This window comes from Bubalus bubalis, chromosome 10 (genome assembly GCF_019923935.1).
Source record: "Bubalus bubalis isolate 160015118507 breed Murrah chromosome 10, NDDB_SH_1, whole genome shotgun sequence".
Lineage (NCBI taxonomy): Eukaryota > Metazoa > Chordata > Mammalia > Artiodactyla > Bovidae > Bubalus > Bubalus bubalis.
This window is the reverse complement of record NC_059166.1, coordinates 1410241-1428784: the sequence shown is the minus strand read 5'-3', so window position 1 is coordinate 1428784 and position 18544 is coordinate 1410241. Positions and strand designations below refer to the sequence as shown.

Below are 18544 nucleotides of genomic sequence, written 5' to 3'. Positions count from 1 at the left end.
ACGCACCCTCTTGATGAAAGCAGACACAAGAGGTGGGGCCGTTGCTCTCATGTTCAAACCAGGATCAGAAATACCACAGGACTTTGTGAAATATTGTTAAAACAAACAAAACAAAACACTTCTCTGTTTGCTTCAGCAACACCTGTATCCTCCAAGAGTTCATCGGGGGAGCTGGGCGAGCGCGGAGCGGCCTCAGCTGTCCCCTTCCCGCAAAGGTCGAGGCCAAAGTTCACACAAAAGGATCCCGAGACCACTTGCCCGGGGAGCTGTGTGAAGCACGGATGGTCGCGGTGGTCAGTCTTCACAGAGCCGGTTCTGACCGGTTGCTTCCTGGATACACATGTCAGAAGCGTCTGAACACTTTCATGTGTTTGTGCTGTGGTTTTCACTTCATCATTTGCCTTTAGGACTTGGCCACCCCAATTGTGCACCCTGGGTTTTCCTGTCTAATTTGTTTCTGTCTTTGTGCGTTTACAATGATAATACATATTTAAAATAGACACTCGGCCCCTTTCTCCTCGGCTCTGAGCCGCTCCCTCTGGTCGAGGGAGGGCATGGGCTCTTGCTGCGGTGCTGCCCGCTGGCCGGCTGCAGGTGGGCAGACGAGGAGCCTCCTTGGCGTCCTGCTGGTCCTGTGTCACAGCCCGGCGCTCCGCATCATTTACGCCAAAGAACTCCGCAGCACAGAGTTCTTCGTTTTTCTGAGTCTGGCCTTCAAAATGACAGGTTGGTAAAGTATTACAACTTTTGATACACAAGATCTGCTTCATTGGATGCCAATAAAGTAAGAAGCCAGTCACCCTCGGGCTAGTGTTCTGCGGCTGCTACCAACAGAGAGCTGGCTTCTTCATCGGCCTTGCTTGTTCTGCCCCAGCCTGGTCCGTGCAGAGGCCCTGTACTGGCCACGGGGACCCAGTGGAGAGAACTCTGTGTCCCCAGAACGTTGACCGCCCCCATGCTCAGAACCACCAACACGTAGTCACCCTGCTGGGTCCAGAGTCAGCAGGTCTGTTGACCAGAAAATCACTCAGTGTCGCCTCTCCATAGATGTCATAGATGGACTGTAAATAATTCCATATCCCCTCGAGTTTCTTCCTCAGCAAGGAGCTGGCTGGGGGGCTCTGGGGTGAGGACTCACCCAGGAAGAGTTGAAGGGAACACGATCCCCTTTCTTCAGGGTCATGCTTCAGCATCGTCCTCTGTGTGTGATGGACGGGGGCCCCACAAGAAGAGAGCCGAGGCTCTGGGCGGTCCAGCTCAGGGCCGCCTGTAAATGTCAGTGCCCCTGACCTCATTCTGGCCGAGCCTCCTCGGGCCTTTTGACTGCTCTTCTCCAGAATTTTTCTGCATGAAATGGGCAGCAAATTTATCTCTTCCCATAATCGCTTAATCCGATTAATTGATTTTAGCAAAGTAGGAAATGATTTGCTTCCTGTTTAAAGGACAGCATCCTTAGAAATGACCACTCTGAAACGTGGCTGTTTGTTTCTGGTTTAGAGCGAGCGTTGCCTCGTGATAGTCTCTGTGACCCATGTCTCCTGATGCACAGACACGCTTGTGAAAAGGAATCTCTGTTACTTTGCAATAGAGAGAAAACGATGAGCAAAACGAGACAACACACGCTGGACGTTGGCCCCGTATCTCAGTAGGGTGGAAGCGGTGGGCTGCTGTTGAGACCCTTCTCAAGAGGGCAGCCGCTGCGCCCGACTTAGACGTCTGGGGTGCGGCAGGTGGTCTGGCAAGCGGCGCCCTGGGTTGGTGGGCAGATAGAGGCTTGCTCTCAGGGATGGGCCCTGCATTTCCTGCTGCACAGTCCTCCTGGCTCCCCATGCCTGGGTCACCAGCCATGTGCCAGCGTAAACCGGAATTTAACGCTCTGTCCACATAAGAGGTTTGAGAACTCCCCGATCAGTGGCAAACACACACTTTTGAAGACGGTATTGGAGACAGGAGCGAGGCCCGTGGGTTCTTCGGTCGATGTATGTGCTTGTGCTGTGTTCCGCGAGAGTTCAGCTGTTGGGAATAATTTGTAACTCGTCTGGACCCTCGTGGAGAGCTCGCAGGCTGGGAACGCATATCACTTTTCCTTTTAGACAGTCAAACCACAGGTTATACTAAAAAAATGAGGACAGAAGTCCAGCACAGCAGTGTTTTCTCCTCAGCGAAAACACAGGCTGTATTAAAACCACATGTTGCTGAGTGCTGGCAGGAATGCAGATCACAACACGAGAGCCCGCATCGACGCGCCCCTGGCGCACAGGCCTGTCGTGCTGAGGGCCGGCCCCACGGCGCTTGCTTGGGGTCCGAGATGAGGGCCCCCAGCAGCAGCATCTGTGCTCAGGCCCAGCACCGCGGGGCAGGAGCCCCGAGCCTGGAGCTGGGCCCCAGACAGCGTCTCGTCATGGCCAGGAGATTTTACTCCTGGGCAAGCAGAGTCACCCGCTAAAAATGCTGGGCGGTGGACACGTTTGAAGCAGTATCTCTCAGCGTCCAGAGGGCCTTTCAGACCTAGACAACTTGTAATTTAAATCTGGAAACACTTAAGAAAAATGGGGAAAGCCATTCTTTTCGACTTGTGAGATTCAAGTGAGTTACGTGGGCTGGCAGCCCGCAGAAGTAAGCCCTGTGCTTGGGGTGCGGGCCCCGGGCGGGAGGCTGGGGGAGGTGGCCCCGGGGGCGGCCTTCTCCGTGGTGGACACAGGCTCAGCTGGCCTGCGGTCCTGGGACAATGGGCCCTTCCTGGGGCTCAGCGCAGCCCCCCGTAACTCGCTCCAGGCTTCCAAGATAAGCGTCAGGGGTGAGCAGGCTCTGGTGCCCAGCTCAGACGGAGCAGCTGAGTGGGGGCCGCCTTCCCCACTGTGACCGGGGCTCCGCGGTGCATCTTGGTGGCTGTTTCCTGACACCTGCGTCCGGAGCTGGGTGGGGACTGCCCCAGTCTTTCCCTTTTCTGCTAGTTTATGAAGTCCCAGGGGTATCCTCCCGAGGAACAGGAGGATACACTGTCTGCCTTTCCATCCAGTCATCACAGTGGATATTTCACCGTGAATGTGTGGAAATCTGTGCTCAGTGTGCCAGGAGGGCTGATAAAGTGTCCCTGGGCTGATTCTTACCATAGCTCTCAGACGTGGCTCCCACGTGGCACATGGCCTGGCCGTGCGCTCCGGAGGATGTCCTTGGGTCCTGGAGTCTGTCTGTGGCCCGTGGGGGTACCACCTGACTTCCGCTGTCCACGAAGTAGAGTCCGCCTTTCACCACGGTCAAGCCTGGTGGATTTTGGAGCCTCGGCCTCCTGGCTCCCTGGGCATGGAGGACACCCCACTCTTCCCGCCAGGTCTGGCCCTCCCCTCAGGGACACTGGCACCCTGACAGGTGCCCGCCTGCAGCTGCCCGCCCCATGAGGTCCCTGCAGCCCGGCCGCCCATGTGGTGCCTCTGCTGGGCGTCTCCAGGGGCCTGACTGCCACCCTGCCCTGTGCCTCCCCGCAGACGTGTCCAGGTGCGTGGCCGAGAGGAAGTACACCCAGGAGCAGGCCCGCAGGGAGCTGCAGCAGGTGTTCATCCCCGAGTGCAGCGACGACGGGACCTACAGCCAGGTGGGCGGCCTCTCCCGGGGACTGGCCCCGCCTTCCCCCTCGGGGCAGTGGCTCCCTCCTCGGAGCAGGCGCTCCCGTCCTGGGGAGCGGACTGGGTCCCGCCGGCCCGCTCACGGCAGAGACCCCAGCCCCAGTGCGATGTCATTTCTGGAGGGGCACCTGCCAGGTCACAGGTCAGGGTCACTTGCACTGTCTGCCTTTCCCGGTCCGCCAGTGGCAGCATCTAAGCTCCCAGTTCTCCACCCGGAACGGGTCAACATTGTCATTGTCATTTTGTATTGAAGGAAATGAGTTCCTGAGATGCCCTGCTAACTGACGTATTGACTTTAGACAGAAAAAAGGCAAACAAGGCAGGGTCTGTCATGAGCCAGACGTCAGCACAGGCTCCCCTGGGCTCAGCTGGCAAGGACTCCGCCTGCGGGAGGCCTGGGCTCCGTCCCTGGGTGGGGAAGATCCCCTGGAGAAGGGAAAGACCGCCCACTCCAGTGTTCTGGCCTGGAGAATTCCACAGACTGTGAAGAGAGTTGGGCACGACTGAGTGACTTTCACTTTAGATTTCATCCAATAATGTGAGTTCTGTGCCTTTTTTTAAAGCAATCACTTGACCTTTGGAAGACTCAGGGAGGAGAGAGAGAGACAGAGAGAGGTTGGAGCTGTGGGTGGCGTCCAACTCAGGCTGGCTGGTGGGGGGCAGGTGGGGCCAGGATGGAGCATCTCACTGGCAGCTGGACACGTCTCCTGTCCCCAGCTCTGCTTCGGGCTGATGGGCAGACCCAGAGCAAGTGTCCTGACCGCTCAGTGCCTCAGACCCCCTCTTGTAAGATGAGGGCTGGTGAGGGATTAGACTCTGAACAGTGGCGGGCTGGCACCACCGGCTCCTTTCACCCCTCAGATCCGGGTCCAGGGCACCGTGGGGCCCTTTGCCAGGTGTCCAGACGCAGCCCTCGAAGCCCTGGGCCTCCCGGTGCCCTGGGAGGAGCAGCGGGCCCGGCGCGGGCACTGAGCGCCCTGTCTGTCCCCGGTGCCCTGGGAGGAGCAGCGGGCCCGGCGCGGGCACTGAGCGCCCTGTCCGTCCCCCGCATGCGGGCACTGAGCGCCCTGTCCGTCCCCCGCATGCGGGCACTGAGCGCCCTGTCCGTCCCCCGCATGCGGGCACTGACCGCCCTGTCTGTCCCCCGCATGTGGGCACTGAGCGCCCTGTGTGTCCCCCGCGGGCACTGAGCGCCCTGTCTGTCCCCCGCATGCGGGCACTGAGCGCCCTGTCTGTCCCCCGCATGCGGGCACTGAGCGCCCTGTCTGTCCCCCGCATGCGGGCACTGAGCGCCCTGTGTGTCCCCCGCGGGCACTGAGCGCCCTGTCCGTCCCCCGCATGCAGGCACTGAGCGCCCTCTCTGTCCCCCGCATGCGGGCACTGAGTGCCCTGTCTGTCCCCGGTGCCCTGGGAGGAGCAGCGGGCCCGGCGCGGGCACTGAGCGCCCTGTCTGTCCCCCGCATGCGGGCACTGACCGCCCTGTCTGTCCCCCGCATGCGGGCACTGAGCGCCCTGTCCGTCCCCCGCATGCGGGCACTGACCGCCCTGTCTGTCCCCCGCATGTGGGCACTGAGCGCCCTGTGTGTCCCCCGCGGGCACTGAGCGCCCTGTCTGTCCCCCGCATGCGGGCACTGAGCGCCCTGTCTGTCCCCCGCATGCGGGCACTGAGCGCCCTGTCTGTCCCCCGCATGCGGGCACTGAGCGCCCTGTGTGTCCCCCGCGGGCACTGAGCGCCCTGTCCGTCCCCCGCATGCGGGCACTGAGCGCCCTGTCCGTCCCCCGCATGCGGGCACTGACCGCCCTGTCTGTCCCCCGCATGCGGGCACTGAGCGCCCTGTCTGTCCCCCGCATGCGGGCACTGAGCGCCCTGTCTGTCCCCGGTGCCCTGGGAGGAGCAGCGGGCCCGGCGCGGGCACTGAGCGCCCTGGTGGACGGCAGACGCCCCCGCGGGCACTGACCGCCCTGTCTGTCCCCGCAGGTCCAGTGCCACAGCTACACGGGGTACTGCTGGTGCGTGACGCCCAACGGGAGGCCCATCAGCGGCACCGCCGTGGCCCACAAGACACCCCGCTGTCCCGGTAGGTCTCAGTCAACCTATGCGGTGAACCCGCGGCGGAGGCTGCTGGCTGTTTGCCGACTGTCTTATTAATGTCTGCTCGTAACCGCAAAGGAAGTCGGTTTAGGTGGGATTATGGGGAATATCGGGATACATTTGCGTCACTGGACAAAGCCAAAATATTATGAGACCTTTGTTTTCAAGAAAGCTTAAACAAATGGAAGATCTGGTTCTGAACCAGCGTAGGTTATGGCAATTCGGGACTCGTAATTTTTAGGAGTGGCCGCAAGGACTGTGGTCAACAGCAGAAATGACCGAATGTTTTCGTTGGCTGAGAGAAGCGAGTGTTTCTGGGCTTGTATGTATATGATTGCAAAGAAAAAGCAGATCATTCTTCACAGATCCCTTTCCAGAAGGTTTGTTTGTGTTATTTTATTACTCATAAGTGGGCTTGATGTACTGAAGTTAATAACACTGGCGGGAGAATAATCTATAAAAGGGTCTGTTTTCCATTAATAATTTACCAAATATTATAATCGATTCAGATCATTTTTATTTGAAAATGGTCTGCCGCTTGAGTTTTGATTAATTGGTGACGGAGACTTGTCAGACCATTTACCAAGACCTTTCATGATCTATGTGTCTCAACGATACTGGATTAAGCTTACTAAGGAAAAACATATGTTATGTAACAATACAAAACATCTTCCTGAATTTTTACATAAAATGTTGAGGCATTTGTACTTAGAGTTTACTTTCTAGCCTCTTTTCTGTTTGAAGAGCAGGCATCTTATAATTAGAAATTCTGCCCATGGTTCAGACTTTTATATCAGGAGCCAAGTCACTGGTCAGAACTCATAACTGCTTCACCATGATGACACGCGTAATTAACAGTAACACAAAACCTAATATTTCAAGTGACTGGTCATCACTTAAAAGCCAGAGGGTGTGCATCATGTGGAATTAAAATATATTTATTTTTAAAACTGTTATGTCATCCAATACCTAAAAATTGCTGAAAATATGTTTTTAGTGAGCTAACATTTGCACCTAATAATTCTTTTACAAACTCATGGAGTAAATGAAAGAGAGGAAAAAAAAGTAGCGTAATGAGTTGGGCTCTGTGTCCCTCAGTCTGAAAGATGCTTGCAAATGCTTATTTCATTTCAACCAGGTACCAGCATTTTGAGTCGCGTTGAGCCTTATTTTATGAGGGAGAAAGTGGAAGACTTACCTGTTTCTGTGATGTTAGTGACACCTTTTGAAAAATTAAGTAGTGTCTGAAAGCACTTTCTTAGAGAACCATGAGCGAAGTTGGCCAGGTTTCTTATAATTTCCCTGTAATACTTCATTTCTAGGATCAAAACACCCTACTGTTCACTCACATTGATTTTTCCAACCAGGTAGCAGCCACATTTTACTGTAAGAAATGTTCCTTTTTTTCACTGTCCATGTGGATTTTTTGGTTCAAGGGATGGGTATGGAAGGAAGATTCTTCCCGAATCTGGTGTTTATTGCATGGAAAATGCCACGGGGGCAGGGAGGGGGTGTCTCTGAGGACATGTGCGGTGTGGGTGGGGCAGGCTCCTTGGAGACCAGGCTCCTCCTTGTAGGGGCACCTTCCTTTTCACTTCTTGGCTTGGTTTTGCAGCTTGGCCAGAGTTATGAAAAGATTCTACTAATCCCCAGCTGTATTCATGCTTTTATTCTGCAGAAACATGGGCGGGGAAGCAGGCGCCTGTGCTCAGAACGTGTATGGAGGCCGTGCAGGGGAGTTTTGGGAGGATGGGTCATGCATACATGCACAGTTTATGCTGGGCTTTTGCTGATGTAGCAGAGCTTCTTCCCAGCTGTTGACACCTCATCACCAACCACATGGAAGGACGTGGTGACGGGCATCACTTTGCTGAGCCTGTGCTTGACACCGGGCATGCTGCTGGTCAGGCTCCATCTGCACACCCCGGGAGCATCCTCCTCCCCTCCCTGGGACGCTGGCTGACACCTGCTCTGGTTGGCATGCCTGGTCCACTCCGTAGAGGACAGATGTGATTTCCATCCAGTTTATTATAATCAGGTAAACGCCAGCATTCAACAGCAGTCTTTGGCCCTGGAGTTCACACCACACTTGCCATAGGAGCACTTTGTCTAGAAATTTGAAGATGAGAAAAATGTATTAAAACTTAGCAGTAAACACTAATGGTCACTTAGAATGCATGTGTGTGTATGTTATGAATTGGTGCAAACACGCGTGGCAGCAGCCTGTGAGGAGGGCGGGGAATGTCCACTCATGGCTGATTGCAGTGGAGCAGAGGGGCCCGCCTGCCATGTCCCCCGGCCCACTCCTCCCCGAAAGACCTTCAAACCAAAGGATTCTTTTATTTCACAATTATGTGTTTCTAAGTCATTAATGCAAAGCACCCAAATTCTTATGAATCAATAAGAAAACTGGAATAATGAGGCAATCTAGCAGAAAAAGTCAGAAGTCTTAAACGGTCAGCATTTTATAAATGAGGAAACCATAAGGACCATAGCTCAGTTGGTAAAGAATCTGCCCACGATGCGGGAGACCTGTGTTTGATCCCTGGCTTGGGAAGATCCCCTGAAGACAGGGAAGGCTACCCACTCCAGTATTCTGACCTAGAGAATTCCATGGACTGTATAGTCCATGGGGTCACAAAGAGTCAGACACGACTGAGCGACTTTCAGGAAAAAAAAAAGGACCAGTGAGCAGAGGAAGAGATGCTTGGGCTCATTAGTATAGACCAGGGAGCTGTTCACCAGCCTCCCGGGAGACTCCCAGTGTGGAGAAGGAGCTACTCCCCACCCCTGCCACGGTGACTCCTCGTGACTCTGGGACCCCTCACCCACCTTCGTAAGCTTCCATCAAGTCAGCTCACTTCCTTGCCTGCTGTCGGTCAGGAGCTGATGGATAATTGCACAGCTTTTCAGGAGTGAACGGCCAGCCTTGTCTTTCCTTCTGGCTGTGGACTCATGACTCTCAATGGAGCTCAAGCTGCAGGAGGCAGAGGGCTTCCCTGGAGAGAAATCAGCCCCTTTAGCTCCTGTGGACACCTGCTTCAGAGTCATTCACTGGGTGAGACCCTTGAGGACGTGATCAGAGCCATCCCTTCAGTGAATCGTGGTGGTCCATCCCGTGGGTCCCATGGTCCTTCCCGTGGGTCTTGTCCTTCAGAGAACACTCGATCCACCCTCCCTCCCTGGAAGCCCACTCCTCATTTCTTATTAATGACCATCTCCAAGAGCAGCACTCCCCAAGCGTTTGCTGGGCCAGGCGCCCACATCTGCTCAGAGCTCTGCTGACACCCCTGTTGGGGGCCTGGGAGTTCTGTGCAGAAGCTGCAGGCACTCGGAGAAGGGGCCGCTCACCGTCCACCGTCTAGAGGAGGGGGTTCCTGGAAAAGAGGGGCGTGTTGGCTGGCACAGGAAAGGGGCAGAACGGTTTCTCTCCCAGCGCTTATCAGCAAGAAGATCCAACAAGTCCATCCTAAAGGAAATCAGTCCTGAATATTCACTGGAAGGACTGATGCTGAAGCTGAAGCTCTAGTACTCTGGCCACTTGATTCGAAGAACTGATTCATTGGAAAAGACCCTGATGCTGGGAAAGATTGAAAGCAGGAGGAGAAGGGGACGACAGAGGATGAGATGGTTGGATGGCATCACTGACTCAATGGACATGAGTTTAAGCAAGCTCTGGGAGATGGTGATGGACAGGGAGTCCTGGCATGCTGCAGTCCATGGGGTTGTAAAGAGTCAGATGGGCTTCCCTGGTGGCTCAGATGGTAAAGAATCTGTGTGCAGTTCAGGACCTGGGTTCAATCCCTGGGTTGGGAAGATCCCATGGAGAAGGAAATGGCAACCCAGTCCAGTATTCTTGCCTGGAGAATCCCATGGACAGAGGAACCTGGAGGGCTACAGTCCATGGAGTCGCAGTGTTGGACACAACTGAGTGACTGAAGAGTAACCTCCTGTCCCTCACCGTGTTGGTTCCTGAGTTGGACAGGGAACGTGAGGAGGGCAGAAGGCCTTTCCTACTTCTGGGCCAGCTCCGGTGACCTTAGGAGGCATTCAGGACTGAAGGCTGCTCTTTGAGCTGCATCCAGACGCATCCCCGGCCTCGCCTGGCCTGACAGCAGGTGGTCCTGCTTGTGGCTTGGCGACGGTTCCCCCAGCCCTGCTGGCTAGACCCCAGGTCTGCAGGGCCGGGACCGGGCGGGGTAGGGGGTGTCGCTTGCTCCAGGGACGCTCAGAAAGGTACGGCCACCCCCAGGGAGCCACCGAGCCCTCCTCCACCCTTGGTGCCGCTGCAGGGCCGGGTCTCGGGTCTCCATGCAGGCACAGCTGACCTCTAGTTACTCAGTAGGAGTTTTCTCTTTCTTTTTCCTTCTGAGGGTTTGAAGACGCACATTGCTGGAGGCAGGAGATGAGTTTAGAAACAAAGGGCTTCTTTCCGAGGGAGCTGTTTGTAGCCAGCTCGCTCTCGATTATTTGGAAATAGCTTCGGGGGTTTTAATCTCATCTTCCTCTGTAACAGTGCACCCGAGCCAAGAGCTTACTCCTGGCAGGAGCACAAAGCTGCTGAAGACACTGGAAGCTGAGCCCACACGTAGGAGCTCTTCAGGTTACAGTGTCCAAAGAACCACCCTGTGTAGCTCAGCTTGAGGGGTGTGTTTGAAGTAAGGACCTCGGCTTGTGGCAGGGACGAGAAGCTCCCGTGACGGGGCTGGCGAGTCTGCCCCCACCACCGCCCACCCCTCTGTGAGCTGAGTCAGTTGTAGGGACAGTGTCTCCTGCGAAGCAGAAATCTTGCTCAATTGGCCATGGCCACAAGGCATGTTTGAGGAGTTCTTCCTTCAAGTGTAGGGTTTTAAGGATGGAAAACCGCCTGTGAGTTTGCCATGCTCATGCGCATGCTGACTGCTGCTTCGAAGACCGGCTTTTAAATGTGGCTTTCGGAAGGCCCGCTTACACTTGCCAGAGAACCCTGGAGTAGACTGAATAGCTTTTCTGTATATTATTTACATGAATTGTACTACAGCCTTTGGGTTTTCCCACCAAGCCTAAAGTTTTGGCCTTTACCTGGAATGGTAGAACTGCACATTTGTATGAACATCTTTTTGATTTCTGAAAGCTTTCACTTTATAAAGAGAAGCTGGGTTTGTTTTTTTTTTTTTTTTTCATGAATGAATTTCCCTGGCAATAAATTAAGGGCCCTGCATAGCTGAGGAACTTGAAAGAAACATCCAGAACAATTGAATTCCCCAACATTGAAATCAACAACACAGCTGTGCTTCTGAAGTGTCTCTTTATGAGAATTCAAGTGCACATTAAATTGCTTGCTGAATGCGAAAGGTTACAGATCAGAGGGAACATTTTTTTTTCCCTCAAAATGGCTTTTTATTCAGGCTTAACAATTCTCTTCCTGAAAAATGATAGTTGTCAAAATAAAATATTTCAATAGCTATTGGCAAGGAAATGTGAAAACAAACAATGGTAATAAGAAGTAGAAAATGGACTGAGAGAGGGGCCCGCTTTTCAAGTGGACATGAGCCCCGGGGGTGGGGCGGGCTTTGCTGCCAAGCCAGTGTGCGTTCCACTAATGAAGCCATATTTCAGAGAAAAATACATATTATTTTACCTTCTAACACCTACTGTTATGATGACCTTTGAAGTATTAGGAAATTTACGTCCAAGATGAGAAAAAAAAAACAGCAATTTGATATAGACAACATGAGCTACGCAAAATTTCCAATAAAAGTTCCAGATTCTGGAAATTTCAGAACACTGAAGAATTTAAAAAAAAATTAAGTCAAGCATTCAACGGAAAGAGCACAGTGTGTGGCATTGTGCCAAAGAAGACTGAGAAGCCTGTTTGAGAATCAGCACGAGGCCCTCCTGGTGAGTGTCTGGCCAGCACCAGCCGGGGGGCAGCTCTGATGAGGCGGCGCTCCGGCCGTGCCTGGTGTTGGTGCTGGGAGCGTCCGTCTGTCTGTCTTTTCCTTTCCAGTTTAGGCTGATTTTGCCTTATTTATCTACCCGATGGGCAACATTTTGGTATTATTATTTTTCCTCTCTGGAAAAATGTACTTACTAGTGTCTTATCACCCACTCCAGTGCTCTCGCCTGGAGAATCCCGCGGACGGAGGAGCCTGGTGGGCTGCAGTCCATGGGGTCGCTAGAGTCGGACACAACTGCATGACTTCACTTTCACTTTTCACTTTCCTGCATTGGAGAAGGAAATGGCAACCCACTCCAGTGTTCTTGCCTGGAGAATCCCAGGGGCGGGGGAGCCTGGTGGGCTGCCGTCTATGGGGTCACACAGAGTCGGACACGACTGAAGCGACTTAGCAGCAGCAGCAGCAGCAGCATGGTTTGTATAATAATCGACTCTGTTATTGTGTTGAATATTTCAGTATACATTTAATTTGGTGGCTAATTTATTATCGCTTCCTTCATTAAGAGTTTTCTATAAACTGTCCTCTTCACGCTTAGGCCATAAATGGATTTTTCTCATATTTTTTAATACTTAAGAAAACTTTATAAGATAAACTAAGAAGACTTTTAGAACTCACTGGTCCCGGCTCTATAACTCTATACAAAGAACAGTGGGTTATCTCTTCTAGAGGTATACCGTATCTCTGAATTAAAAGAAATGTATGTATTTTCCTTCCTTTTCTTTTTTTTTTTTAAACAAACAGTACATTTTTTTCAACAGCACCTTTTAAATATCAATAGTCAAACGTTGGAAAGATTTATGAAGGTATTGACCATGAATGACGTTTTTGCAGGAATGATACTAATGTTTGTTTTCTCTGGCCGTTGAAGTATGTAACATTCAGACATTAAAGTGGACACTGACGGAAGGTAAATCAGAAATAACCTCTAAATTTTTTTCAACTGTGATTTCCGTATTTCCTCTCTTACCATCTAGAGAAGGGCATTCTCAGATGGGGGACGTCAGAACGCTCAGCTCAGAGCTGAGCTCAGCATCCCTTTTATCTGACGCTGTCTCACCAGGAATTCCAGCTTTTCAAAGGCAGCATCACCAGGGAAGAGGGAAGACCCGAGAGGAGGGAGCCCAGCATCGCAGCCTCTCCCCTTTGGGATGGGGCTCAAGCCTTCCTCCCGCCACTGTGGGGAAACAGGCCAGCTTTGTTTGCATTCTGCGTCCACAGAAGTGTAAAAATAGGAAAACAGGAGACGTTGCGGTAGGTCGAGGGAGCCGCAGGGTCTTGACAGACAAGACGGGGACAAGTTCATGGTAACAGAAAGAATGCATTAATAACAACACTGTTAATAACAACAACTGCAGAGTGCCCAGGCCAAGCCCTTTTCCTTAGAGCTCTGGAACCCAACTTTCAGTCCACATAGAGCTGGACAACAGGCTCTGGGGCTGTACCCCAGAATTTCTGATCCAGGGGGTCTGGAGGGGAGTCCGAGGTCCTGCCTTCCTGACCAGTTTCCAGGTGAGGATGCTGGTCTCCTGGGCAGTGGGGCGCCTGCTTGAGAGCCGACCTTGCAGTGACCTGTCCCTAGGCCCGGGTGAGGGACGTAGGGCCCGGCTTGGTCTCTCCTCGAGGAGGCCTGACCGTTCACTGGGGCCTGTCGTGGTCCCACCACCAGGACGTGAGTGACCTGCGCTGAGCAGGAGGGTTGCCCTGAGTCCCTCAGGCGTCTGGGAGGGAAGGTGCACTTGTGGCCAGCAGATGATGCTGAGAAAGTGGAGGTGGCTGCAGGGACTCCCCACGGTGGTGGGCGGAACTCACCCTGGGGCACCGGGTCTCAGAGGGATGCCCGTGGCCCCTGGCACGGGGCCAGGTGGGTGGTCTGCAGGGTCCTGGCCCGAGAGCCCCTGCACTCCCTCCAGAGAGGCATGCACCTTTGACTCAGGCTGGCATGCAGGGGTGAGCTCCGGAGGACTCCGCATCCCCAGGGATGCCCACTTCAGTGTTGGCAGAGGGAGCAGGGCCCTGGCACCCACTCCAGCTCACCCTGCCTTTGCTGCCCTGTAGGTCAGGCTGCTCACTCACTGCCTGGCTAGGTGCACTCTCTTGGAGCCCTTCCCCGCCTCTGGCCTTGGAGGGTGACCCCAGGTCACAGCTGGGTCCCTGGAGTCTGTCCTCAAGGGTTTAGACTCTGGAGGGCAGGCTCTGTATCAGGGGCTCTAGGGAGTGAAACTCTGGCTTCGTGGGTGATTTCTGCCAAGGAAGAAAGCTGGTGAGGATGCGAGTGAACACTGAAGGCATCTGAAAAGTGGGGTGGGGGGTCACGGACCAGTGTCTCACCTTACTTGGCAAGTGCGGTCTAGGCAGGCAAGGCCAGGGCGGCGCTCAGCCCTGGGGCTGCACCCACGCTACCTCACAGGCAGGTGGGAGGTGCCCACGGTGCTGATTTTGGGCTCTTCCTCTGCTTTGACACAAACGTTCACCGAGCTGCACCCCATCGACTCTGGGAGGGAACCGGGGGGAGGGAGCCACAGTGGCCTCTCAGCCGTCAGCCTGGTGGTGTCACTGTGCATGCTGGCCCGACTGCATGATGACCCCCGGCACCCCACGAAAGGCCTGCGGGAGGCAGGCTGCCTTCCAGGGACTCCGACTCTGCCGCAGCCTCGGTGCCCAGCGCCCGCTCCTCCCCTGCGGGTTCCTGCCTCTGCGCTCCAGCCCCTGTGCCCGTCAGCAGCTGAGAGTGGGCGAGCGGGTCTGGGGTCGCACAGAGCCGCCAGCGCACCCGGAGGTGTAGGACCCTTCAGGCTGAGCTCAGGCCGTCCCCACGCTGGTGTCTGAGAGGCCGTGGTGCGGAGAGCCGCCTGCCGGCCGTGTCCTCACAGACAGAGGAGGCGCGGAAGGACACGGACATGGCAGAGACGCTTCTGGGCACCAGCTGTGCCCTGGCCTCCCTCTCCCCTCGGGCAGGTGGTGCATCCCTCTGCCATCCTCTCTGCCTCGTGCCTTCCTCCTTCCCTTTTTCTCCAGGAGGTCCGCCCCGACTGCTCAGACCACGTCAGCTCCTCTGTGGGCTAAAACCACGGGCATGGACCCCAGCTCTGCCATTCCTGATCAGTGGCCTTGGGCTGTTAGGCCACTCTCGGGGTCTCAGCATCCTCATCTAATGGGTCTAACAGGGGTGCCCGCTTCAGGGTTGCTGTTGGCATTAGAGGACTTAGTGTGTGTGTGAAGTTCGTAGAATGATGACCCGCACACAACAGGAGCTGTGCAGACGTCCACCACGAACACAGTCACCATGTGAATTATTTGAGTGATTTCTGCCCAGTGCCTTTCAGTCCAAAGGAGATGGAACTTTTTGTGCTGCATCCCCTGAGCGTGTTGAATGGGCGAACGAATGAAAGTGGCCACAGAAAGGCCAGTTCACACGGGCGTCCTCCCAGTGGCAGCACGTTTTGGCCACTCGCCCTGAGTGGAGACAGGGCTTGTCTTTGCTGTGAGTGGCCGTCACTCTCTTGGTGCACAGGATGTGCACACGTGGAGGGAGAGGTTTCGGGACACATGGCACGCAGACACTGCGTGTCCTGGGATATTTTGAGGGAGCCGGCCCTGAGACTGCTGGTGTGTGTTGATTTCTCTGTGGGCTTCCTGCCGCCCGAGAGGCAGGTAATCCCCACGCTGCCCTTGCAGAGATGAGGAGACTCAGCATCGGGCAGGCGGGCACACCTGCCAGGGCACCGAGCTGGTGGGTGGCGAGGTCCGTCCGTCCCCCACACTTTTCCCACTCCCTGCAGTGCCCGGCCTCCCTCTCTCCTATGATCATTCTTGTCACCCGCACGGGGTCCTGCCTGGAAAGCACAAGGCGGGGCAGCCAGACAGCGCCTGGGACAAGCCAGGAGTTCCAGCCCAGCAGGACGGTGAGACTGGGCTGAGGTGCGGGGCTTCATGCGCCTCTGCTCCCAAGAGCCCAGGGTCGGCAGCCCCAGTGGGAAGAGAAGTGCTCTTCCAGAAGGGAAGGGGAGCTGAGCCTCTGGCTCTTCCCCTCCCCCTCCCCTCCCGTCCCCCTCCCCTCCCACTCCCCTCCCTCCCTCCCTTCCTACAGTCCTTCCTTCCTTTCTCTTCCTCTTTCTTTCCTTCTTTTGCTCATTCTTTCATTTCCTTCCTTTCTTTTCTTTCCTCCTTCCTTCCGTCCTTGCTCCCCCCTTTCTTCCTCTCCCTCTCTCTGGCGGCAAAGCCACGTGACGGTGTGACTCTGCTCCTGGGATTCCAGAAAGGGGTAAATCATGCTGCTTGTTTAACTCCGCTCTGCAGGACCATCAATCGCCTGCGAAACAAGGCCCGCCTGCGGTGCTCTGACCTCATTAAACCCTCCGACGGCTCCTCCGGCCGCACACATCACAGACCCTCCTCCCTTGGTCATTTCCAGAGTGCATTTAGCGCTTGTGAAAGGAGCTGTCTTAGACCACCAACTCTCTCAGCAAACACTGCACCTCCTCGGGCTGTTTTGGCAGCACGCTGGCGTTGCTGAGTGTAGCTGGATTTGAACCAAGGGCTCGGGGACTACAGGCTCATTATTCTTTCCCTGAACCATCGATGGCTCCTCACATTGTGTTTCTGTGGTTTTCTCCACCAGAAATGCATACCCTAATTGCTAAAAAAGCCGCCCTTTTAAAATAGCATTTAAATGGGATGAGATGGCACAAGTGGAAGGAATTCAAACATGTCCTTTGAAATAGGAATCTGAAGGGCAGAGTTTTCCTCTCTGAAGGTTCCGCCAACCAGCCGTGGTCTGCGGAGCTGCTTACTGCCATCCACACGTTTCTAGGCCCCTTTGCTGAACTTCCATCCTGTAATGTCACCTGCTCTTGGGAGCTTTTCAGCAAATTCTTACCTCCAGAAAAACGTAATGGAAGAAAAGAGTGGCTTTGTGGTTCTGGGTTCCTGGATTCCACTTTGCATCGCAGCTTTGCCGTGAGGAGCACGCGTTCAGCCGCCCCCGGGTCCTGGAGGACAGGGTGCCGGGGGAGGTGGGGCAGGGAAGGGGGGGGCCTTTTTGTCCAGAGGCAGCTGGATGGGAAATCAGTGCCCTGCTGGCCTCACCCCCCAGTCCTGTGCAGCAAAATATTTGGAGTGGGTTATCAAGGGGCACTTGGTGCTGTGTTAAAATTATTTCCACCTCTTAAGAACAAGGTAGAATTAACTTCATGTGGATTTAAGTGGTTTTAAGTGAACACTGGTCAAATCTGGACGGGCGGCTGATGCACAGCCATGAGACTGGTTGGTTCAGAGAGAGAAAGGTCGTTTGAGGGAGTGGATCTATACTTTCTAAATGTGGTCTTCAGATCTCAGATGCCCATCACATTGCGAACCAGCAGCTTGGAGACTGCAGGCCCTAGATTACAAAAATATTACTTTAATTCAATTGAGACTCTCTTGGGATGTTTGCATTTAGCTCAGACTAGTCAAACCTACATAGTTGTATCCAGAAATATTATCGAAATATTGTCATTTCCCAGTCAGCACAAAAAACATTTTTTGAGTCACTGACTGCAGAAACACATGATAAAAATAAATGGATGACTAAGAAACTTAAGCCTGTTAACAAATCTGGATTTGTAGAGAGAGGGTACGAAGGGAGAACCGAGCAAAATGGGATCCTGGAAGCTCTGAGCGGCCACACAGGGAGCCCGCTTTCTGTCTCTGGGGGTTCTCACCAGAGGGGAAGCCTGAGTTCTGCCCCAGGAAAGCAGGAGACATTTCACCGCGTGGTCCCAGCCACTGCTGGGAAGTTGTGCAAATAGATGGGCCAGGAAGATCCTGGTCCTTTTTATCTGTCAACCAGGTGCATTTCTGAGGGCCTGTGGTCCAGGCGTTCCGGAGGAGCAGCCTGGATGGGAGGGGGCCGTGGCTCCTGCAGACCCACTTAGGCCACGTGAGAGTTCGCTGGGGAGTCTTGCTCCTTCCTGTAAATCTGCTGACTGTGCTCAGCTGAGAGTGTGGGGCTGACCCTGCAGTCCTCTTCCGTCAGTGTTTGGGGAGGGTGAGCCACGCCCCTGGGCTATGCCCTGTCCTTCAGGACCTCTGCCCACAGCCAGCTGCTCGTGCATTTCCCCCTGCAGAACTGTCATGCTTCCAAGACCAATGTCCTCAAGTTTATATCTTTAGTATAAATGTGGATCTGTATTTCGAATTCCAAATTGAAAAAAAAAACAAGCCATGAATTTCAAGTTTTACTTCATGAGATGGTTTATCTGCATAGTCTAGCCTTGTATACGACTAGGGTAATTCTGAATGACTCTGGGTGGAATGTTCTGAAGTGGATGGGCAGATAAACTCCAGATGAACGTGGGACAGAACTTCTTTATTCCTTGGAGTAGGTGTAATGACAATGAGGTGAAAATCTTGCTGCCATAACAGTGTCCATCTAATGAGAAAGACAGGACAGTGTCCCTATTCGTAACAAGAACTTTTCGGGGCAACATAATTGTTAACATGCTGTTATAAGTTGCTGAGTTAACGTTCTATTTCTTGTTCTCCCCTTATGAAAAAATGGTTCCTCAGTTTTCCATAAGTCAGAATTCAGCTAAAGCCAGAATTTTTATTGATTTTTAGTTGCAAAACTTATTTTAAAAGTTTTTAAAAAATCTAATTCACTCCACTACCTCCACATGATGTATGTTAAAAAGGTTCTTATGATATTTTTCAGGTGAAGAAACTGCTGTATTTTGTACCTAGAGGGTCTCACATGCGTCATAAGCCAGGCAGCCATAGAAGGAGGAGCTGATATCATGTTTCCTAGTTTTGGGCTCTGGTTTCAGATGACAGAGTCACCCAGGGCACTGGGCAGCTTGTATACATTAACTAGAAAGTGACAAAGCCCTGCGAGTTAATCAAAATGTAATAAA

At 53.7% G+C, this 18544-nt stretch overlaps 1 protein-coding gene across 2 annotated transcripts in view; it reads left to right on the top strand.

Annotated features, from left to right (window-relative positions):
- SMOC2 (SPARC related modular calcium binding 2) overlaps positions 1–18544 on the top strand; it is a 155964-nt gene that overhangs the window by 51386 nt on the left and 86034 nt on the right. For both annotated transcript variants that reach the window (XM_044923976.2, XM_044923977.2), the window contains exons 3-4: positions 3486–3592; positions 5602–5701. In XM_044923976.2, the coding sequence (XP_044779911.2) occupies positions 3486–3592; positions 5602–5701 (207 nt within the window). The remainder of the gene's footprint in view (positions 1–3485; positions 3593–5601; positions 5702–18544) is intronic.